Genomic DNA, 24886 nt, shown 5'->3' on the forward strand with positions numbered 1-24886 from the left:
AGGAGGAAGTGCCACCATTCTGGATGTGCTGTTAGAGCATATGTTATCACCATAGAGGTAACATGAAGAAACCCTTCTGATGAAGGGTCTTTGACCTGAATTTTTAACTCTGGTTCTCTTTCTATAGAGACCTAATGAATATCTCCAGCAGTTTTTGTTTTTATTTCAGAATTGCTGAATCCACAGTATTCAGCTTTTACATTAATGTGTACTATTGTTTTTATTTGCAAACTTCTCAGATCCTAATACATAGTTGGATGCTATCATTAAAATATTTGACTCTTCATTATGCCACTTGTACATCTGCAAGTTTCACTGGTACTTGAGTGCCACAAAATAGGTCAAATCAACAAAATGTTGTTTTACATTTGAGCTTCATTTCAGAAACAATTTTTTTTTATCGGAACGTACAGGAGTGTTTTCAGTTTGCCTGATTGTTTTGCTTAATAACTAGGGTTAAATGCATAAAATGTGGTTAAAATTTTAACATTTTATTTTCTTTAGGTATTGTTACTGATTGATATCCAGTTGTCTTATATCAATACAAAGCATGAAGACTTCATTGGGTTTGCAAAGTAGGTATCTGGTTGAGGTCTTCTAATTATGACTTCTAATTAGTTAATTAAGTAAACTTCTATGATTTCAATCTCATGGGCATCTTGACTATGCACATCTGCAGCACTTGGAAGGAGCAAAAATTCAGATAATGCATAAAAATCTTACAGTTGTGTGCCTATGTGTTTCTTAATGTAATACATCAGTTATTTCACTTTTTGGAACCATTAGTATTAACACTATTGTCCCACAAACAGTGGTGAACAAACTCGTACACCTCAGTGCAAATGGGTATAACCAACAGACCTAAGATAGTTAGGTTGCACAATTGCTCCTCCTTTCCCACCACTGTCAACAGGGTGCCCCCTGGTCCTTGTGCTGAGCCCATTGTTGTACACTCTGCTCACACATGACTGTGTGGCCAAACACATGATAATCAGATAGTGAAGTTTGCTGATGACATACCAATGGTGGGGTTCATCACCAACAATGATGAGATGGCCTACAGAGAAGAGGTGGAAGAGCTCAAGTCCTGGTTCTGGGCAAATAACCTCTTCCTCAATGCCAACAAGACAGAGAGGACAGTTATTGACTTCAAGGGAACTCATAACACTCAAACCCTTATATATCAGCAGCACAGCAGTGGAAGCTGTGAGTAATTTCAAGCTCCTGGGAGTGCACATCTCTCACAATCTCTCAAGGTCCCAGAACATATTCCATGCAATCAGGAAAACTCACGAATGGCTCTACTTTCTGAGGATGCTGAGGAGAGCTGCATTATGCACATCTATACTCACATCATTCTACAGATGTGCAGTAGAGAGTATCCTAACAAGCAGTGTCACTGCATGGTATGGAAACTGTGCTATGACAGACAGGAAAGCTCCACAATGGGTAGTCTAAATTGTTCAATGCACTACTGACAGCAGCCTACCCACCATCAAGGACATGTTTACAGAAAGGTGCCCTAAAAGGGCTGGTAACATCATGAAATGTCCCACCCATCCTACTTGTGGACTCTTTGTCCCAGTCCCATCAGGGAGGAGGCTGTGTAGTATCAAACAAGGACTACCAGACACAAAAACAGTTACTTTTCCCAAGATGTAAGGCTGATCAACATCTTCACCCACCAACCTACCCCTCCACACCCCCAACCACCACTACTTTATCGTTTTCTGTCAGTCATTTCTTTTCCAGACATTCCTGTGCCTAGCATCACTTTATGGCCATAAATCAATCTATGTATATAAGCTATCCTGTGTATATTAATTGTGTTTTTTATTATCATGTTCTTTATCTTATGGTGGTTTTTTGTGCTGCATTGGATCTGGAATATCCAATCCAGATCCAATAATTGAAACAATTATTTCATTCTCCTTTACATTTGTGTACTGTAAATGACATTAAACAATCTTGAATCTTGGTGAAAAAAAAGTAAGCTCCATCATTTTTCCATCCTGTTCTCCAACATGACCTGAGAATTTCATCATACAGTTCATGCCTTTTATGTGTTAATGTAATGTATGCAAGACCTTTTAACACAGTGTTTCCCAACGATTTTTTATGCCATGGACCCCTGCCCTTAAATGAGAAGTCTGTGGACCCCAGGTTGGGAACCTCTGTTTTAACATGTTTAGTGAATATATAAATGCTGTTCGTTTGTTACTCAAACACAGAGTATACATGAATCTCAGAAATTCGCATGATGCACTCAACTTTGCCCAATTTTGGTTGCCATGATGGAGGGATGGTCAACAAAGGAGCTGGTCATTGGCTTTGGGAAGTAGGATGGTGCACATACTCCTGTCTTCCTCAACAGTGTTGAGGTTGAGAGCTTCAAGTGCTAAGAGTGAAAATCACAAGTAACTGGACCTAGTCCATCACGTAGACACCACAGTCAAGAAAGCCCACCAATGCCTCTACTTCCTCAGGAGGCCAAAAAAATTTGGCAAGTCCCTGTTGATCCCTACCAATTTTTGTCGGCGCACCACAGAAAGCATTCTTTCTGGATGCATAATGGCTTAGCCTTGTAACTGCTCTGCTCACAGCCACAAGAAACTGTAAAGAGTTGTGGACACAGCTCAGCACATCACAGCACCCCTTCATGGACTCTGTCTATACCTTTTGCTACCTCAGTAAAACAACCAGCATAATCAAAGAACCCACTCACCCCAGATATTACATCTTCTCCCCTTCCATCTGACAGAAGATGTGGAAGTCTGAAAACATATACCAACAGGCTCAAGGACAGCTTGCTGTTATAAAAACTGTTGAATGGTTTCCTAATATGATAGGTTGGACTCTTGACCACACAATATTCCTTGTTATGATCTTGCACCTTATTGTCTACTTGCACTGCATTTTCACTTTAGTTGTTGCATTTTATTCAGCATTCTGCCATTGTTTTACCTTCTACCACCTCAGTGTGATTTTACCAATCAATGAAGGAATTTTGAAGTATAATCATTACTGTAATGTGAAGCAGCCAAATAGTGCTGCTGAATGCCCCACAAACAGCAATGCAATAAATGATCTGTATAACCATTTAGAACAGAGATGAGGAGGGATTTCTTTAGCTAGAGGGTGATGAATCTGTGGAATTCATTGCCACAGACAGCTGTGCAGGCCAAGTCATTGGGTATATTTAAGGCAGAGGTTGATAGGTTCTTGATTAGTTAGGGCATCAAGATTATGGGGAGAAGGCAGGAGAATGAGGTTGAGAAGAATAATAATCAGCCATGATAAAATGGCAAATCAGACTCGATGGGCTGAATGACCCAATTCTGCTCCTATGTCTTACAGTATGCAAGACAGGTTTTTTTATTGTACCTTGATATATTTGACAATAACAAAACAATTTCAATTGCAAATTGCACTCACTAATATATTTTGCCATCAAGTCATTAGGTTATATAACATGGAAACTGGCTTAACTAGTCCATGCCACCAAGATAACCACGCAAGCTAGTCCCATTTGCCAGAAAAATACAACTGCAGATGCTGTGGATCAAAGAATACGTACACAACACTGGAAGAACTCAGCAGGTCAGGCAGCATCCGTGAGAAAAGAGTAGCCAACGTTTCGGGCCGAGACCCTTCATCAGGAATGGGGGGGGGGGGAGAGAGGACCGAAGCCCAGTAATAGAGATAGGGGAGGGGGTAGGGCCTAGAGGCGCCAGGTGGAAAACCAATCAGAGGAAAGATAAAGGGGGGAGGGGGAGGGGATAAGCATGAAAGAAGTGTAGAGATAAAGAAGCAGGAAGTTGAAAGGGGAGAGAGGCAGAGAGGGACCTGGGATAGGGGAAGGGGGAGGGGGAGGGAATTACCAAAATTTGGAGAATTCAATGTTCATACCACCAGGCTGGAGGCTACCCAGACGGTAGATGAGGTGTTGCTCCTCCAACCTGAGTTTGGCCTCATCATGGCAGTAGAGGAGGCCATGTATGGACATATCTAGATGGGAATGAGAGGCAGAGTTGAAGTGGGTGGCAACTGGGAGGTCCTGTCTATTGTGACGGACGGAGCGTAGGTGCTCGACAAAGCGGTCTCCCAATCTGCGTCGGGTCTCGCCGATGTAGAGGAGGCCACACCGGATGCAATAGACGACTCCAGCAGACTCGCAGGTGAAGTATTGCCTCACCTGGAAGGACTGTCTGGGGCCCGGAATGGTGGTAAGGGGGGAGGTGTAGGGACAGGTGTAGCATTTGCGCTTGCAGGGATAAGTACCAGGTGGGAGATCTGTGGGGAGGGACGTGTGGAACAGGCAGTCGCGGAGGGAACGATCCCTGCGAAAAGCTGAGAGGGGTAGGGAGGGAAAGATGTGCTTGGTGGTGGGGTCCTGTTGAAGGTGGCGGAAGTTGCGGAGGATAATTAAACATATCCAACATATTATCCTCTGCAACTCATCCAACATATTATCCTCTGCAACTCATCCAACATATTATCCTCCGCAACTTCGTCCAACATATTATCCTCCGCAACTTTATCCAAGATATTATCCTCCGCAACTTCAGCCACCTTCAACAGGACCCCACCACCAAGCACATCTTTCCCTCCCTACCCCTCTCAGCTTTTCGCAGGAATCGTTCCCCCCGCGACTACCTGGTCCACACGTCCCTGCCCACAGATCTCCCACCTGGTACTTAACCCTGCAAGCGCAAATGCTACACCTGTCCCCACACCTCCCCCCTTACCACCATTCCGGGCCCCAAACAGTCCTTCCAGGTGAGGCAACACTTCACCTGCGAGTCTGCTGGAGTCGTCTATTGCATCCGGTGCTCCCGATGTGGCCTCCTCTACGTTGGCGAGACCTGACGCAGATTGGGGGACTGCTTCGTCGAGCACCTAGGCTCCGTCCGTCACAATAGACAGGACCTCCCGTTTGCCACCCACTTCAACTCTGCCTCTCATTCCCATCTAGATATGTCCATACATGGCCTCCTCTACTGCCATGATGAGGCCAAACTCAGGTTGGAGGAGCAACACCTCATCTACCGTCTGGGTAGCCTCCAGCCTGGTGGTATGAACATTGAATTCTCCAATTTTCGGTAATTCCCTCCCCCTCCCCCTTCCCCTATCCCAGGTACCTCTCTGCCTCTCTCCCCTTTCAACTTTCTGCTTCTTTATCTCTACAGTTCTTTCATGCTTATCCCCTCCCTCCTTTATCTTTCCTCTGATTGGTTTTCCACCTGGCGCCTCTAGGCCCTACCCCCTCCCCTATCTCTATTACTGGGCTTTGGACCTCTCTTACCCCTCATTCCTGATGAAGGGTCTCGGCCCGAAACGTTGGCTACTCTTTTCTCACAGATGCTGCCTGATCTGCTGAGTTCTTCCAGCGTTGTGTACCCATTTGCCAGTCTTTAACCTATCATCTTCCAAAGCTTTCCAATCCATGTACCTGTCCATCTGCCTTTTAAAAGTTGTTATTGCACTTGCTACAACAACTTCCTCTGGCAGCTTATTATTTAACACAAAGATACCACCCTATTTGTAAGAAAAAAAAAGTTACCCTTGAGTTCCTCTTAAATCTTTTTCCTTTGATCTTAAACTTATCCCTCTAGGTTTTGTTAGCCCAACTTTGGGGAAAAAGACTGAGTGCATCCATCCTATCTCTTCCTCTCATGATTTTAAACATTTCACATTCTCTTGCTCTAAGAAATAAAATCCTACCTAGCCTGTTCACTTTTTCTTCAAGTCCTGCAACATTTTTGTAAATCTTTTCTGCACTCTTTCTAATTTAATAATTTCCCTGTAGCAGAGTGACTGCAATTGAGCACAACACTTCAAGTGCAGCCTCATCAGTGTCCTATAAAGCCTTGCCTCATACTCTTTTCTGGGCTTCTGGTCATGTTGGTGAGTATAGTTATAACACAGGCCACTAGGGGCTTTTTGGAGTGTACCGTTAGAATACTTGATGTGATTTCAGTACCTTGATTGATCAAGGGCAATATCTTCCCGCCCCCCCAGAAAAGGTGTCATTATTTAGCATTACCTTTTGCATCTTCTGCAATGTGGTTATCACAACCATATAATCCTTTATGAAGAGGAGGAAGCAGTGTCCTCTGTAGAAATGCTGTTAGGGCATGCCTTATAGCCCTCTGGTTCAAAAGAAAACCTTAATCCGCAAACTAAGAGGCTGCCCACTGCCAGGTGCCACGAGGTTTTACAAAGGCAGTGAGACTGCTAGCAAGGATGGGCAGATGATAAAGTAAAATTGCAGGCAATAGGATGAGATGCAATGTTAAAGGCAGACATAGCGAAAAAGTTGAATACAGGACTGAAGGCATGCATAATACGGAATAAGGGAAATGAATTTGTCGCACAGTTACAGATTGGCATGTATGCATCACTGAATCGTGGCTGAAAGATTGTAGTTGGGAGCTTAAAGTCTTAGGACACATATTGTATTGAAAGGACAGGCAGGTAAGCAGAGAGGGTGGTGTGGCTCTTGGTTAAAAAATTAATTCAGATCATTAGAAAAAAGTGACAGGATCAGAAGGTTTTAAATCATTGTGGGTGGATCTAAGGAAATGCAAGTGTGTAAAGACCCTGATGTGAGTTACATACAGACTCTCAAACAGTAGTAAAGATGAGGTCTACAAATTACAAGGGGAGATAGAAAATGTATGTGAAAAGGGCAACATTATAATAGTCATTGGGATTTCAATTTACAAGTAGATTGGGTTGATACTGGATCCCCAGAGGGGAGTTTCTGGAATGCATACGAGATGGCATTTTAGAGTCGCTCATGGTTGAGGTCACTAGGGGATCAGCTATTGTCGATTGCGTATTGTGCAATGAACTGGAATTGATGAGAGAGCTGAAGATAAAGGAGCCTAATATGTTGGAATTCACTTTACAATTTGAGAATGGGAAGCTAAAGTCAATATATCAGCATTATAGTGGAGTAAAGGGAATTACAGAGGTATGAGAGAGGAGTTCACCAAAATTGATTGGAAAGGAACACTGGCAGAGATGATGGCAGATCAGCAATGGATGGAATTTCTGGGAACAGTTCGTAAGGTGCAGGATTTAGACATCTCAAAAAGGAATAAATATTCTGAAGGTAGGAGATCACAGCCGTGGCTGACAAAATAAGTCAAAGGAAACATAAGAGACAGAGAGGGCATGTAATAGAGCAAATATTAGTGGGAAGTTAGAAGATTGGGAAGCTTTTAAATACCAATAGAAGGCAACTAAAAAGAGTCATAAAGAAGGAAAAGATGGAATACGAAGGTAAGGTAGCCAATAATATTAGAGGATACCAATGGTTTCTTCAGATATATAAAGTGTAAAAGGGAGGTGAGTGTAGATATTGGATCACTGGAAAATGATGTTGGAGAGGTAGTAAAAGGGGATAAGGAAATGGTGGATGAAATGAATGAATCAGTCATCACTGTGGAAGACACTAGGAGTGTGTTGGAAGTTTGAAAGTGTCAGGAAGCAGAAGTGTGTGAAGTTGCCATTACTAGGGAAAGGGTTCTTGGGAAACTGAAAGGTCTGAAGGTAGATAAGTCACCTGGACCACATGGTCTACACTCCAGGGTTCTGAAAGAGGTGGCTGAAGAGATTGTGGAGGCATTTGTAGTGACCGTTCAAGAATCAGTTGATTCTGGCTTGATTCTGGAGGAATGGAAAATTACAAATATCATTCCATTCTTTAAAAAGGGAAACAGGCAGAAGAAAGGAAATCATAGGCTGGTTAGTCTGAACTTAGTGATTGGGAAAATATTGGAGACAATCGTTAACAATGTGCTTTTGGGGTACTTGGAGGCACATGATAAAATAGGCTGTAGTCAGTATGGTTTCCTTAAGGGAAATTCTTTTGGAATTCTTTGAAGAAATAACAAACTGAATAGATAAAGGAGAGTTGGTGGATCTTGTGTTCTTTGATTTTGAGAAGGCCTTTGACAAGGTGCCACACATGAGGCTGCTTAACAAGTTAAAAACCCATAGTATTACAGGAAAGGTACTAGCATGGATAGAGCATTGGCTGATTTGCAGGAGGCAAAGAGTGGGAATAAAGGGAGCCTTTACTGGTTAGCTGCTGGGGACGAGTGGCATTCCACAGGGGTCTGTATTGGGATTGCTTCTTTTTATGTTACATGTCAATGATTCGGATGATGGAATTGATGATTTTGTGGCCAAGTTTGCAGATGATATGAAGATAAGTGAAGGGGCAGACAGCTTTGAACAAGTGAGTTGGTAGTAAGGAAGGCAAATGCAATGTTAGCATTCATTTTGAGAGGACTAGAATACAAAAACAAGGATGTAATATTGGAGTATTGTGAGCAGAGTTGGGCCCTGTGTCTAAGAAAGGGTGTGCTGACATTGGAGAGGATTCAAAGGAGGTTTATGACAAGGATTCCAGGATTGAAAGGCTTGTCATATGAGGAGTGTTTATTGGCTCTGGGCCACTATTCAGTGGAATTCAGAAGAATTCAGACTCATTGAAATCTATTGAACTTTAAAGGCCTTGATAGAGTGGATGTGGATAGGATGTTTCCTGTGGTGGAGGAGTCTAAGATCAGAGGACACAACCTCAGAATAGTGGGACATCCTTTTAGAAAGGAGATAAGGAGGAATTTCTTCAGCAAGAGAGTAGTGGATCTATGGAATTCACTGCTACAGGTGGCTGTGGAGGCTAAGTCATCGGGTGTATTTAAAGCAGAGCATGAAGGGTTATGTGGAGAAGGCAGGAGAATGGAGCTGGGAGGGAATATGGTTCAGCCATGATGAAATGGCAGAGCAGACTCGATAGTGCAAATGGCCTAATTCTGCTCCTGTATCTTACGGTTTTATATGCTACTCTGCACAACTCCTTTCATGAAGGAGCCTCTGCTCCCACACCAGCAGGCTCAGGAAGAGCTTCTTCCCTGATGCTGAACTTCACATCACAGCGCAAAGCAGTATTGCACCCATATTGTACTGTCTCAGTACTTTTATATTTGTATGCTGTAGCACTTTTTATTTGCAGTTATTTTGTAAATAACACTATTCTTTTGCACTTCTGGTTAGATGCTAATTGCATTTCATTGGCTTTGTATCTGTACTCGGCACAATGACAATAAAGTTGAATCTAATCTAATCTAATGAAACCTTTCTATCATCTGCAAGGCACAAGTCAGGGTCAAGAGGAATATTCTCTATATTGAAGGATACTGTGCACTTGACTGAGTGCAGCCTCACTGACGATTAGCCCATTAGTTTCAGCACAGAAACATTGAAAATCTTTCTTCCTTCCTAAAACAACCTGAGTTTTCAATGTCATCTGATCTTATTATAATGCGTATAGTCATAGAGTTCTTCAGCACAGAAACAGGCCCTTTGGCCCACAGTGTCAATGCAAATCACTTTTCCCATCAACTTTCATACTACTTGTTCACATAAGGACACCAACAATCTATACCTTGATGATTTAAGCATCTGGCTAAATGCCCCTTAAATATAGTAGTCGTATCTGACTCCACTACATCTGTTGGCAGCACGTTCCAGATAGCAACCACTCTAAGTATATATAAAAAAGGACACCTCAGATTCCTTTTAAAACACCTTTCTGTCGCTTTAAATCTATGCCCTTTTGCTTTTGATAGCCTAGCCATGGGGAAAAAGATCTGGACTATATTAGCCTTATCAATGTCACTTTAATCCTACAAACTTCTTTCAGGTCACCCCTCAGCCTCCTTTGCAACAGGATAAACAAGCCCAGTCTATCCAATCTTTCACCCTCACTAAACTACTTCAATATAGACATCTAGTGAATCATTTCTGCTCTCTTTTGAGTGCAATCACACCCTTTCTTCAATTTTGTGGCCAAAGTTGCACACTATGCACCAGGTACAGTTAAACCAGTGTTTTACATTTGATTCTTTCCAGCTGAATAGGTCATTTGCCTAAGCAACCTATGAAAGCAAAAGCTTCACTCTTGAGAATCAGAGTAGATTCCCAATTTCATAACATTATCATTTAGATTATATCATTACTTTCCTTTTTGCTCAGTTATTTATTGTTTTGGAATTTTCCACAAACAATAATACCTGAGCACCCTCACTACCAGCAATGGACTGGGTGAAGAAGGCCAATAAGAATGAGAAATGCATGGTGCTCTTAAAGCAATTTTTAGTATCCTTATGATACTACATAAAGAGAAATGTGCACTCCAGGTAGGATGTAGTTCCAAAGTGGCAATCTTTTTCTCCTTGATATCTTGAAATCAAGCATGAAGCAAAACAATTTAGCACTAAATCAAAACCAAAGTAAGCAATGTTTGACCCTTATATATTCCCTTAATGACTGCTTTGTATGTATCTTTGCAGCTCTGCTACTTCTACACAGTAGCCCTTCTGTAGCTGCAGACAAACCAGTGTGCAAGTTGCCCCTGGTTTAAGTGGTTGGGATTGCTCTTGTCTACAAAGATTGAGTAGCTGTTGGCCAGGATGACCATATTTTCGACTGTGCTATGTTGTCAGTATTAGCAGACTGAGCTAGCTGGCTAATGGGCAACTATGTGGGGACTCTCAGCAAGGTAGAGGTAGAAGCAGAACTTCTATAATCCTAGGAGAACAGCAGAGTTTAATACTTGGGATACAAATATATTTTGGGTATGTTAAAACTAGGAAAAGCAATGTTGGCCTTTTAACTTACTAATTTTCTGTTTAATATTCAGACTGTTTAAATTTTATATGGACAGGCGTCTATGAATGTTTTACTACATTCTAATAGTATATAAATAGAGCTCTGTGTTACCCTGACACTGTTTTTAAAAGTGCATAAGGATTGAGATCTTCACTTGTGAAGTTATTAACACAGTAATAAATAATAAGATGGGAGTCAGTGATCATCGTATGATAGAATTCACCCTGGAGTTTGAGAGGGAGAAACTAAAATCAGATGTATCAGTATTACAGTGTAGTAAAGGCAAAAGTATTCAAAATGAGTAGAACAGCAATGGCTGGAGTTTCTGGGGGCAATTCGGAAGGCATAGGACAGATTCATCCCAAAGAAGAATTAGTATTCTGGGGGCAGAGGGAATGAAGCAACCGTGGCTGACAAAAGACAGCTTAAAAGCAAAAAAGAGGGCCTACAATGTAGCAAAAATTTGTAGGAAGCTGGACATTTAGGAAGCTTTTAAACAGAAGGAAACTTTAAAAAAAACAGTAAAGAACCGTAAGTTGAAATATGAAGGTAAGCTAGCCAATAACATAAAATAGGGTACCAAAAGTTTTTGCATACATAAAGCATAAGAGAGAGGTGAGAGTGGATAGTGTACTGCTGGAAACTAATGCTGGAGAGACAGTAATGGGAGACAAAGAAATGATGGATGAAATTAATTCTGTATCGATATCCACCGTGGAAGACACCAGCAGCATGCAAGAAATTCAAGAGTGTCTTGGGGGAGAAGTGAGTGCAGTTGCTATTATTAAGAGGAAGATGCTTGGGAAACTGAAAATTCTGAAGGTAGATAAGTCACCTGGACCAGATGGACTACATCCCAGGATTCTGAAAGAGGTAGCTGAAGAGATACTGGAAGCAGTGATCTTTTAGTAGGTATCTTTCAAGAATCACTAGGTTTTGGAATGGTTCTGGAAAAATGGAAAATTGCAAATATTATTCCACTCTTCAAGAAAGGAGAGAGAGAGAGAGAGAGAGAGAAGAAAGGAAGTTATAGGCCAGTGAGCCTGATTTCAGTGGTTGGGAGGATGCTGGAGTCCATTATTAAGGATGACATTTTGGAGTATTTGGAGGCACGTGATAAAATAGGCTGAAGTCAGCATGGAAATCTTGCCTAACAAATCTGTTGGAGTTCTTTGAGGAAATAACAGGCAGGATAGACAGAGGAAAGTTAATGGATGTTGTTTACCTGGATTTTCAGAAAGCCTTTGAAATGGTGCTGCACATGAGGCTGCTAAGCAAGGTAAGTGCCCACGGTATTACAGGATAAATACATACTAGCATGGATAGAAGATGACAGACTGGGTGGGAATAAAGAGGGCCTTTTCTAGTTGGTTGTCAGTGACGAGTTGTGTTCCGCGGGGGTCAGTGTTGGCTCTGCTTCTTTTAACATAGAGCAATGATTTGGATGACATAATTGATGGCTCTGTGGCCAAGATTGCAAACAATACGAAGATCGATGGATTGGCAGTAGTTTTGAGGAAGCAAGGAGTCTGCAGAAGGACTTGGACAGATTAAGAGAATGGACAAAGAAGTGGCAGATGGAAAATAGTATAGGGAACTGTATGGTCATGCACGTTGGTAGATGGAATAAAGGTGTAGAATATTTTGTAAGTGGGGAAGAAATTCAGAAATCAGAGGTGTGAAGGGACGTGGGAGCCCTCGTGCAGGATTTCCTGAAGGTTAACTTGCACTTTGAGTTGTTGGTAAGTAAGGCAAATGCACTGTTCGCATTCATTTCAAGATGACTAGAATATAAAAGTAAGGATGTAATGCTGAGGTTTTATAAGGTGTTGGTCAGACTGCATTTGGAGCATTGTGAGTAGTTTTGGGTCCCTTATAAGAATAGATGTGCAGACATTGGAAAGGGTCCAGAGTAGATTTATAAAAATAATTCTGGGAATGACAGGGGTTAACATGTGAGGAGCACTTGATGGCTCTGGGCCTGTACTCGCTGGAACATAGAAGAATGAAGGGGGATCTCATTGAAACCTATCCAATATTGAAAGACCCAGGTAGAGTGAGTATGGAGAGGATGTTTCCTGTAGTGTGCCAGTCTAGGACCAGAAGGCACAGCCACAGAATAGAAGGGTTTCTAAAGAGAAATCAGATGAGGAGGAAGTTATTTTGCCAAAGGGTGATGGATCTGTGAAATTTATTGGCAGAGATGGCTGTGGAGGCCAATTCATTTGGTGTACTTAAAGTGGAGCTTAATACATTGTTGATTAGTAAGAGTGTCAAGAATTATGAGGAGAAGGCAGGAGAATGGAGTTGAGAGGGGATAATAAATCTGCCATGATAGAATGGTATACCAAACTCAGAGGACCTAATTGTCTAAGTCTGCTCCTATATCTTATGGTTTCCCCGCATTATTGTACACAATTCAATTATAGCTGCACTATCCTATAAATCTGTTCCATCTTACAGCTGCTTTCACTTAGTCTGGCAACTGCAATCTCGGCAAATGTCACCTTAAAGGTAGCACTCTGATTGCTACTTGGGCATGTTGCTGCTTCAGTATAGGACACGACAACAATGAGAGAAGGGACGGAGAGTTTTCCTGAAGGGCAATTGAATGTGGCCAATTTGGTGGACAGGTACCTACGGGAGCCATGTTATTTGTATAAAGCTGTCTACAGTATAACTGCCAGGATTTTGCCAGAGAGATCTCTAACGAGCAATGCAAAATGAGTGCAGAGTTTGAATTTCTGTACTTTGTGGAAGTTTGTGATGTTAAAAAAAGTTCCTGTGCTTTCTCAGCCTGCTTCCATGAACTGAAGAAAAACTCTTAAAATTTGAAGCTTGGATGATGTTTCTAGTAGAGCAGTGAACAGCAGCATATCATTCAAGATTGATCCTGAGGCAAGGAAGCTGAGAGTGACCATGACCTTGACCTCCAGGGGCAGCCAGTCTGAACACACATGAAATATTATATCTTATGTTGCAAACTTCAGTGAGTTCAAAGCACTAATTTCAGTGAATTCAAATGGTCACTGTGAGTATTGGCCCTTTTCAATAACACCGTTTCCAATATTTAGGATGTTAAATAAACTTTTCTCCACCCCAATGAAGTTGAAAATCATACTAGAAATGAATTTTGGGCATCATATTATCCTGCGAAAAGATTCTAGTGTAAATGAAAATCCCACCAAAAACCAGGAATCAAAATTCTGTCATGCACTAAGAAGACTAGAAGTCAGTGCAGTGTTGCTGGATTCCTGGTTTGCCTTTTTACAGCTGCACAATTTTGAGAATGAGTTTTTAAGAACATTGGGTCTTGAAAAGGACATTTAAAATTTGTAATCTGTTTTGTATTTTAATAGTACTGTGTGAAAAGTCTTTCATTATGTAATGTGCGAGGTTACATTTTTGACAAGTAACTAAGCAAGGATCTATGGATCTTATGCTTAATGCTAGCATTTTCAGTAAGTTAACAGTTCATAATTATCAAGATGTTTTGCTTCTAGTTATTTTAATTATTAGTAAGTCATGGTCAATTACTGTGTAGCTCACACAATAATTGCTCTGATTTAATATTTTTGTAAGCATATCCATCCTCATGTTACCTGTTTGTTTTCTCTATCATGACTTCCTGAACTAACCAAACAATATATTAAATTTGATGCTTCTTTTCCAATGGAATGTAACAAAAAACAATCTTCTTACATAATTATATTTAGAAACTTTTTATACATTTTCTATAGTGCCCAACAAAGGTGTGGTCAGCTTAATAAGAAGCACACTTCTGGGAATCAGGTAAGAGTTCTATTTTTTTTGTAAATTGCATGTATTACGCTTACGCAGTTTTAATTTTTCTGTTCCTTGCGATATGATTAATTAAGCCTGATTATGAACATGTTGTGCACATTCAAATTGTGTTGAAGAATTGTTCAAGTTTTATCTTACTGCACCTTGGATAATCATTGCATAAAAATTATCTTTACTTTCCACTTTGTTGCCATCTGTGTTCTATGACTCTTATTTTTAATTTACTTTTGAGTTGCTTTTTTCTGCCTCATAATCTTCCATCTCAACTAATTGCATTTCTGTTTATAATTTTTTTTGTTACTGCTTGACATATGAATTATTGGGGAATAATTATTCTGTTCTTTCAAGTAATACAGTTTACCAGTTCAGGCATGTGCATACTTTTATTAAAAGTTAAAGAGAAAGCCTCATAATGCAAGATGTCTTTTTCACTGAGGTTTTGATGTAATTTTAATGGTTGTCTATACTTCAGTAGGTAACTTGATATTTGTAAAAAAAACTATTACAGTATTTCATTTTGGTTATAAAACATTTCAGAATTAATTAAGGTTTAGTATTTTAATCTGGTTTAGAAACACCTTGATAGATTTTTGTAAAGCTGTTAGATTGCTCAAACAGTTGAAGACTAGCTTACGATTCTGCATGGGGCATATTGGCATCCATTTATTACAAAACTAAACAGCAAAAATGTACCTAATGTACCTAAGTACATTTTAAATAAGCTTTTAACATGTTTATCTATAAAGTCCACTGTTTTACCAGTGTATTTCTCTGTTGTATTTTTGTTTTGCCATTTCAGTACTCTCATCTTCCACTGTTGAGACAAATTTTATGTGCTAAGGTTTTGTAAGATGCTGTTGGTTTATTACTGAGCACCATTACTTTTATGTCAGTTTGCCTATTACTAAATAACATGATCTTCAGTTTGGTATTAACATTTCCACACACTTACTGTTCATGTTTTACAACTTCAATTGCACAGAAAAAAAGGATAGATTTTATCTTATTTATTGTACAACTACTGCATATTAATGTACATGTATGAACTAGTGCACTCCAGTATTGAAGGATATGGAACTGGTGGAATTATTATATTGATAATATCATATTAAAATTGAGAATTTCATTATCCAAATCTTCCTCATCAGTTTAAAGTGAATCATACAGTACAGAAACAAGCTCTTCAGCCATACTCGTCCATGCTGACCAAGATCCCTTTATGAACTTATTCCTTTTACTACATTTGGACCATATCCCTTTAAACTTTTCCTTTCCATGAGCCTGTCCAAATACCTTTAAAGTGCTGCAATTGTACCCACCTCTAGTACTTCCTCGAGCAACTCGTTTTCTATACCCACCTCCCTCTGTGTGGAAAATCTTCTCCTTAGGCACACTTTCCCCTTTCACTTTAAATCTACTCCTCCTCCACCCTCAGTTTTAGATTTTGCTACCTTGTGAAAAATACTGTGAACCATCCTCCTCATTATTTTAGAAACCTCTATAAGGTCACCTCTCAACCTTCATTCTTCATTCTCAACCTTCAGTCTCCTTTTAAATCAAAGCTTCAAGTCACAGCAATATTAGTGTAAAACTTGCCTGCATTCACTCACTTAATCATATCCTTCTGATAGTATGGTGTTCAGAACAGCACACAATATTCCAAATACAGTCTCCCAATGCCTTGTATAGCTGTAACATGATGTTCTAGCTATTGTAATCAATGTCCTGTCCAATGAAGACAAGCATACTCTATGCTGCCTTCACCTTCCACTAACCACTTTCATTGAACTTATGTGACTATGCTCCTAGGTCTCTTTGTTGTACAACACTTCCCAGGGCCCTGTCATTTACTGTTTAGGCTTGCCTGGGTTTAACTTCCCATGATGCATCACTTCACATTTGTCCAAGTTAAATTTCCATCTGATATTCCTTTGTCCACTTTCTCAGTTGATCTAGATTCGGTTGTAACTTTACAAGAGGTAGTCTAAACTGCCCAACGCTTCACCTGCACCAGCCTACCTGCCATCAAGGGCATACATACAGAAGGTGCCGGCAAAATCATGAAGGATCCCACCCACCCTGCTCATGGGCTCTTTGTTCCCCTCCCATTAGGGAGAAGGCTACGTAGCATCCACACCAGGACCATCAGATGCAGAAACATTTACTTTCTCTGAGCTGTAAGGCTGATTGACACCTCCACCCACTAATGCACCTCTGCACACCCCCAACACCATACTTTATTATTTCCTGTCAGAGGTACCTTGTGTGCAGACACTCCTGTGCCTAGAATCACTTAATGGACATACATACAATCAATCTATGTATATAAGCTATCGTTATGTATTTATGTTTGTTGTATTTTTTATTATTGTATTCTTTGCCTTATTCTGTTTTTTTGTGCTGCATTGGATCTGGAGTAACAATTACTTGCTTCTTTACATGTGTACCAGGAATTACATGAAACAATCTTGAAATTTAGAGACTTTTGTTACTGCCCACCAAACCACTAATTCTGGAATCATCTACAGACTTATTAATCATGTCACCTACATTCTGATCCAAATTGTTAATATAGTTGACCAACGACAGGGGACCTAGCACCAGTCCCTGTAGCACACCACAGATTGTGAGCCTCAAATTTGGAATAACAACTCTTCACTACCACCCTCTGCTCCTGCCATCAAGGTGTAAATCAAATTTTGGTTAACTGGCTTTCTAGTACAAATAGTTTAATCAAATGTAATAAATTTTTTGTCATTTATTATCTTTTAGTTTTCTATCACCTGTTCAATATGCATAGCAATATTTCTGAATTCTGCATTATTTCAGTTTTAGTCTATAACTTGCTTGAAGTGCCCTTGTTTTATTTCTTTGTTGAGAAATTGCTTTGTTAAAAAAATTGCTGACCATAGCTGGTGAGACATAGATAATGAAGACTAGCCCCTAATTTTGTGCATGTATGATGAGATAAATTTTAGCACATATAATTGCTATTTATTTCCGTCTTTGCAAAATTAGTAAGCACCTAACATAACTTTTTGTTCTCCTTTGATTTATATCTGTCACTTTAACTGGTGATCATAGCTTTATTTTAATGAGAGTTGAAATATTTAGTCTGCTGGTCTGCTCTGTCTCACATATAAGTATTTTATGTCTGTATTCTGCAACCAGATCCATAGTATTTTTGGCGCCATAAGCCTTTTAGTATAATATATGCTGAAAGTATATATCTAAAGTTTTTGTTTTATAGATTTGTCAATGTGGTCTTGTTAATACCTTTAATACATAAAAAATCTGAACTGAAGTAAATCAACTCCTGGGTCAGATACCTCTTTAAATAGAGTTTTCACCATTATGTAAAAATAAACTGAACAGCTTATTTCAATATACAGTGTATCAAAAAGAAACCACAGATGTATTTAAGCACACTGAATAAATTAAATAGGTAAAAACTTTTATGGTAAGTTACCATTTTTAACATAACTGGCACATTACTTAGATGGCTAATCTGAAGTCAAATTGCCATAAAGTTTCACCATCATCTAATACACAAAGTTGTTATTAGACATACAGCTAGTCAAGCCTCCGCTTATGTTTCCAGGATATCATTTGATGTCAGTGCTACACATGTAGATTTACCATGCAGAGACAATGTTTTAATCAAATATTCTAAAAGTATGTAAACTTTTCCATCAGATGATTTACTTTAACATCTTTTTCTTTCTGAAGTACAAAGTGAAATACCGTTTTTTGGTGTTCTTTCTGTAGTAATTTGTTGAAGCTTGAAAGCGAATTGAATTCTGATGATTGAACTCAAGTTAGGAAAGTGTTTTCTCTTGCTTTTCTGTATTTTGTGCACTCTAGCCAAGATCAGACTCACTACAACCAATAATTGACTCTCTTCCATTATTAGAGTTAGAAGTGAGCCTGAAAGCTTGATTAATATCCTTTACACCTGTAGTAATTAAAACAATATTAAGCCTTTGCATTCCATACAGAAAACATTGTTTAGTATTAATTAGTTGTAATCTGCAACTTACAGCAAAATATACATTTAATATCAATTTAAGTGTTTAACATATAACTATTATTGAAGTGGGAAGGGAAGCACAGTTTGGCTGATTTATAGAATATTCACTGGTTAGCTGGCATCCTTTATAGGTGGGATTATAGAATCCACCTGATATTTTGCCTTCCTACTCCTAGGATATAGGACATCTTGAACTAATATAAAAGGAATTTGGAGATGGCAGGACAATGATCCATATGTGGTCCATGTGGAGACAAACATTATGGAAGAGTGTGGACAAAAGGTCCTGTTTAAAGTGTATTGTGTGACATACAGTATTTTAAAAGATGTTCTTCAAGTAAATAATGTCTTACTTTTCACCCTGGCCACATTGGTTTGGAATAAGTAGGTCAGGCAGGTAAAAGATAGCTGAAGCAGGTCTGGATAGGAGAGGTAGTCTACATTTCAAAAATAATATTATACATTTTATTTCATAATAGGTAGTGAAAACAGATTTAGACAGCAACCGATCAGTAACTGAACATCTATCTTTACCACATTAATGATAGAAAAGATGTTTAAACGTATGATGCAGGCTAACACACATCATTATTGTGACTCTGAGTTCTCTATATAGGGAGTATATTGCTTGTGGAAAGTACAATATATAGCCAATTTAAAAAGAAATATTATACAATGTACTGGAGTATCCCACAAATTCACTAGAAGTTTTTATAATTTTCCACCTCATTGATGAATTGTCCCCTGGAGGCATCATTTCTGGCACTTTGGCTGAGAACTATTCTTCAGCTGAAACAATGAGCTTTTTGCTAGTGGTCTTCACAACTGAATCTAACCCTGTACTTCTGCATTCTCAAATGTGCATTTTCTAGTGGTGTTGATTCAAAATGCTACCTCACCCCTTTCTCTTACCTAGCAGAATTCTGTTGACATTATTTGCGGTGTTCTAACTGCTGGCATGGATGAGAATAGTTAATTCAGATCAGAACTGATCCAGTTTGTATGGGTTTGTTGATATAACAGGTGGTACTGATATCAAGTTCTGTATTATGAATGAGGTTGTAGTAATTCTGTAATATAAAACCATTTTTTATGAGCATGAAGTCGAGGAATTTTTGTTTGTTCATAAAAAACGTGCCGGTTCTATTTTGTTACATTCTTTATTGTTCTTTCCAATTTATTGTATTCTATTGCTAGCATATGGTCATCTTGATTAGATGAATTCTCTTTCCATTACTTCTACCCAGTAAAAATTTGCATCCAGTAAAATGAGAATAAAACATTCTGCCAAAAATTTACTACTTACCCATATTAAACAGGATATTACACAGAATTTTTGTCCCAAGGCTGTTGTCAACAGCATTTCTGATGTTTGAGGTATGGAGAGATTAGAGCCACAAGAAAATACCTCTTCTCAAGGACAATTTTGAGAAAATCAGATGAATGTTTTCTTTGAAATAAAAATGTATTGATAATAAAAGGGTAAATTTTGATTGCATTTAAATTTCTACCACTAGTAAAATGTCTTTTACTCCTCTAGTTCTGTGCTTTTTATGCAGTTCACCTTTGTCTTCACTAACTTATTAGTAACGGTTTCTTCCAAATTATTTATAGGCTGTGTGAGTCACGGTTTTCCTCTTATTTAGAGTTTTATTTGATGTACTGTATAAAGCATGATTGGCCCAGTGCAGCACCCCGCTGTCATTGACTACAGTTTGTCCTTGGCTGCAGCTCCCTGATCTAGATGTGGATCATAAGATAGGGTGGAAGAATTAAGCCATTTGGCCCATTGAGTCTGCTCTACTATTTGATCATGGCAGATTTATTATTTCCTCAAACTCATTCTCCTGCCTTCTCCCGGTAACCTTTGACACACTTACTAATTAAGGACTAATAAACTTCCACTTTAAATATGTCGAATGTCTTGGCCTTCACAGCTATCTGTACAATAAATTCCACAGATTCAGCACCTTCTAGCTAAAAACATTCCTCCTAATCTCTGTTCTAAAAGGATGTCCTTTTATTCTGAGGCTGTACCCTCTGGTCTAAACTCCTACTACTGAAAACATCCTCTCCACATTCAGTCTATCCAGGCCTTTCAATATTTGGTAGGTTTCAATGAGGTCACACCCACCCACATCCTCTAAACTCCAGTGAGTACTAGCCCAGAGCCATTAAAAGTTTCTCAGGTGTTAACCCTTTCATCCCTGGAATCTTTTCGTAAATCTTCTTTGGACCTTCTCCAACACCTAAATATCCATCCTTAGATATGGTGCCCAAAACTGCTCACAGTAATCCCGATGAGGTCTGGCCACTGCCTTGTAAAGCCTCATCATCACAAGCTTGAGCAACACTCACATTGTAGGAACTCAGCAAGTCAGGCTTTTGCCCCCTTCCTTTCTAATCCTGATGAAGGATCTTGGCCCAAATTGTCGACTGTCTATCCCCTTCATAGATGCTGCCCGACTTGCTGATTTCCTTCAGTGTTATGTGTGTGTTGCTGAAAACTCCGAATGTTGTCTGACCAATGCCTTATAAAATCTCAGCACTACAGTCTTGCTTTTACATTCTAGTCCTCTCGAAATGAATGCTAACATTTCATTTGCTTTTCTTGCTACTGATACTGTTACGAACCCCGTAACTGGGTCACTTACCAGCAAAGATAGAGAGGTCCGCTGAAGTCTGATGGTACTATTTTTAAACGTTTTTATTTTTAAAGAGGCACAAAAGTAAGGTTAATACAAACATTCAGATAATATACATCGTCAATACTCAATCTAAAGCGCGGGTATAGTAGTAATCAACAATAAGAAGTAGCTCTATCGTTTGTCTAGGGGTAAAACTATTGTCCGATGGAAATATAAAAGTCTCGCCAGTTCATGAAGGCTTTTAGCTTTTTGAGGGACCGCTGGGTGTTCACGGGTTGGAGAGAGAAAATAAACTTGCCAGCCTTTTGGACTCAAAGCGTTGAATCGGGAACGTGAGTTCCCCGTTGTCAGTTCGGAATCCTTTTCGGGGTTATCAGCCACTCGATTCCCTAGCTAGGGGAACCGAATCACACGTGGCTCCCGAACAGCTTCCCGTCCTTATGGGAGCGATGAGCGATGGTGTCTCCGTCTGGTGCGTCGCTGGGATACTGCCTCCTGCAGTCTCCTTTTTATCATGACTGGCAGATTTGAAAATGTCAATCAAGGTAGGGTGATACAATCCCCACCCCACATTGCCCGAGGGTGTCCATGTCCCTGATAGCTGGCACGTACTATAGAGTTGCAATTCACACAGGTGCCTCTAAGAACAATGGTCAAATCCGTTGCATTGTCTCTCATTTCCTGGGTCCAAGACCCGAATTAATAGCGATCTTGCGATTCTCCGGAAGGAGGGGGCTGGTCCCGCACCCTTCGGCCCCTCAGAGCTGTGGTACGTTCATAACAATACAACCTGCAAGTTAACTCTTAGGGAATCATGCACTTGGACATACATGTCCTCTTGCATCTCTAGGATTTCTGAATTCGCTCTCCATTTAGAGAATAATTTACACCTTTATTCCTTCTATCAAGATGCATAGGTGTATGATTCCCTATGCTGCATTCCATTGGCCACTTTCTTGTCTGTTCTCCTTCTGGAGACTTCCTAATTGCCCAACACTACCTGCACCAACGATCTTTGTATCGTCTGTAAACTTGGCCACAAAGCTATCAATTACATCATCTAGATGGAGTGCCTTCCTTTCTTCCCAGTAGTGTGGTCTGTATGGTGACAAATCACAAGGAGAATGTTGGGGAAGGTCTCTCTTTTAAAATATCTTCGACAATTGGCAAGGCCAGGATTGGGCCTTGTTACCTTGTTAGTTGCAATAGATGTAGTACATTTTATTTTCTCTTTAAATAACACAGAGCTATGTAAAAGCCAATAAAACTGAATCATCAAAGGTTTCCTCCTTCAACTTTGCCTCCAACTTCCACCTTGCCCTTAAATTTCTGACATGTCCCTCCTCTTTTTCGATCCCTCTGTCTCCATATCTGGAGACAAAACTGTTAGAACCATAGAACCATGGAACATTACAGCACAGAAACAGGCCTTTTGGCCTTTCTTGGCTGTGCCAAACCATTTTTCTGCCTAGTCCCACTGACCTGAACCTGGACCATATCCCTCCATACACCTCTCATCCATGTACCTGTCCAAGTTTTTCTTAAGTGTTAAAAGTGATCCCACATTTACCATTTCATCTGGCAGCTCATTCCACACTCCCACCACCCTCTGTGTGAAGAAGCCCTCCCTAATGTTCCCTTTAAAATTTTTCCCCTTCACCCTTAGCTCATGTCCTCTGTTTTTTTTTTTCTCCCCTAACCTCAGTGGAAAAGCCTGCTTGCATTCACTCTATCTGTACCCATCATAATTTTATATACCTCTATCAAATCTCCCCTCATTCTTCTACGCTCCAGGGAATAAAGTCCTAACCTATTCAACCTTTCTCTGTAACTCAGTTTCTCAAGTCCTGGCAACATCCTTGTAAACCTTCTCTGCACTCTTTCAATCTTATTAATATCCTTCTTGTAATTCGGTGACCAAAACTGCACACAATACTCCAAATTCAGCCTCACCAGTGCCTTATACAACCTCATCATTACATTCCAACTCTTATACTCAATACTTTGATTTATAAAGACCAATGTACCAAAAGCTCTCTTTACTACCCTATCTACATGTGACGCCACTTTTACGGAATTATGTACCTGTACTCCCAGATCCCTCTGTTCTGCTGCACTCCTCAGTGCCCTACCATTTATCTTGTATGTTCTACCTTGGTTTTTCCTTCCGAAGTGCAATACCTCACACTTGTCTGTATTAAACTCCATCTGCCATTTTTCAGCCCATTTTACCAGCTGGTCCAGATCCCTCTGCAAGCTTTGAAAACCTTCCTTACTGTCTACTACACCTCCAATCTTTGTATCATCAGCAAATTTGCTGATCCAAATTACCACATTATCATCCACATCATTGATATAGATGACAAATAACAATGGACCCAGCACTGATCCCTGTGGCACACCACTAGTCACAGGCCTCTGCTCAGAGAAACAATCCTCCACTACCACTGTCTGGCTTCTCCCATTGAGCCACTGTCTAATCCAATTTGCTACCTCACCGTGTATACCTAGCGACTGAATCTTCCTAACTAACCTCCCATGCAGGACCTTGTCAAAGGCCTTACTGAAGTCTACGTAGACAACATCCACTGCCTACCCTTCATCCACTTTGCTTGTAACCTCCTCAAAAAACTAAAATAGATTTGTTAAACATGGCCTACCACACACAAAGCTGTGTTGACTTTCCCTAATAAGTCCCTGTCTATCTAAATACTTGTAGATCCTATCTCTTAGTACTCCTTCCAATAATTTACCTACTACCGAAGTCAAACTTACCGGCCTATAATTTCCTGGATTACTTTTAGAGCCTTTTTTAAACAACAGAACAACATGAACTATCCTCCAATCCTCAGGCACCTCACCCGTTGATACCGACATTTTAAATATATCTGCCAGGGCCCCTGCAATTTCAACACTAGTCTCCTTCAAGGTCCGAGGGAATACCCTGTCAGGTCCTGGGGATTTATCTACTCTGATTTGCCTCAAGATAGCAAGCACCTCCTCCTCTTCAATCTGTATAGTTTCCATGACCTCATGACTTGTTTGCCTCATTTCCATTGACTCCATGCCGGTTTCCTTTTAAATACAGACGCAAAAAACCCACTTAAGATCTCCCCCATTTCTTTTGGTTCCATACATAGCCAAACACTCTGATCTTCAAGAGGACCAATTTTATCCCTTACTATCCTTTTGTTCTTAATATACCTGTAGATGCTTTTTGGATTATCCTTCACTTTGACTGCCAAAGCTACCTCATGTCTTCTCTTGGCACTCCTGATTTCTTTATTAAGTTTTTTTTGCACTTTTTATACTCCTCAAGTACCTTATTTGCTTCCTGTTTCCTTATCATGTCATACATCTCTCTCTTCTTTATCACAGTTCCAATATCCCTAGAGAACCAAGGTTCCTTATTCTTATCCACTTCGCTTTTAATCCTGACAGGAACATACAAACTCTGCACTCTCAAAATTTCTCCTTTGAAGGCCTCCCACTTACCAACGGCGTCCTTGCCAGAGAACAACCTGTCCCAATCCACTCTTTTTACAAACATTTGTAGATCCTTTCTCATTTCTTCAAATTTGGCCTTCTTCCAGTTTAGAACCTCAACCCGAGGATCAGATCTATCTTAATCCATGATCAAGTTGAAACATACGGTGTTATGATCACTGGAACCAAAGTGTTCCCCTACATACACTTCTGTCTCCTGTCCTAACTC

At 40.0% G+C, this 24886-nt stretch overlaps 1 protein-coding gene across 2 annotated transcripts in view; it reads left to right on the top strand.

Moving 5' to 3' along the window:
* The window catches only part of dnm3a (dynamin 3a), a 217368-nt gene that overhangs the window by 104390 nt on the left and 88092 nt on the right, over positions 1–24886 (top strand). For both annotated transcript variants that reach the window (XM_073063584.1, XM_073063585.1), the window contains exons 12-13: positions 505–575; positions 14430–14481. In XM_073063584.1, coding sequence (XP_072919685.1) covers positions 505–575; positions 14430–14481 — 123 coding nt within the window. The remainder of the gene's footprint in view (positions 1–504; positions 576–14429; positions 14482–24886) is intronic.

This window comes from Hemitrygon akajei, chromosome 12, assembly GCF_048418815.1.
Source record: "Hemitrygon akajei chromosome 12, sHemAka1.3, whole genome shotgun sequence".
NCBI lineage: Eukaryota > Metazoa > Chordata > Chondrichthyes > Myliobatiformes > Dasyatidae > Hemitrygon > Hemitrygon akajei.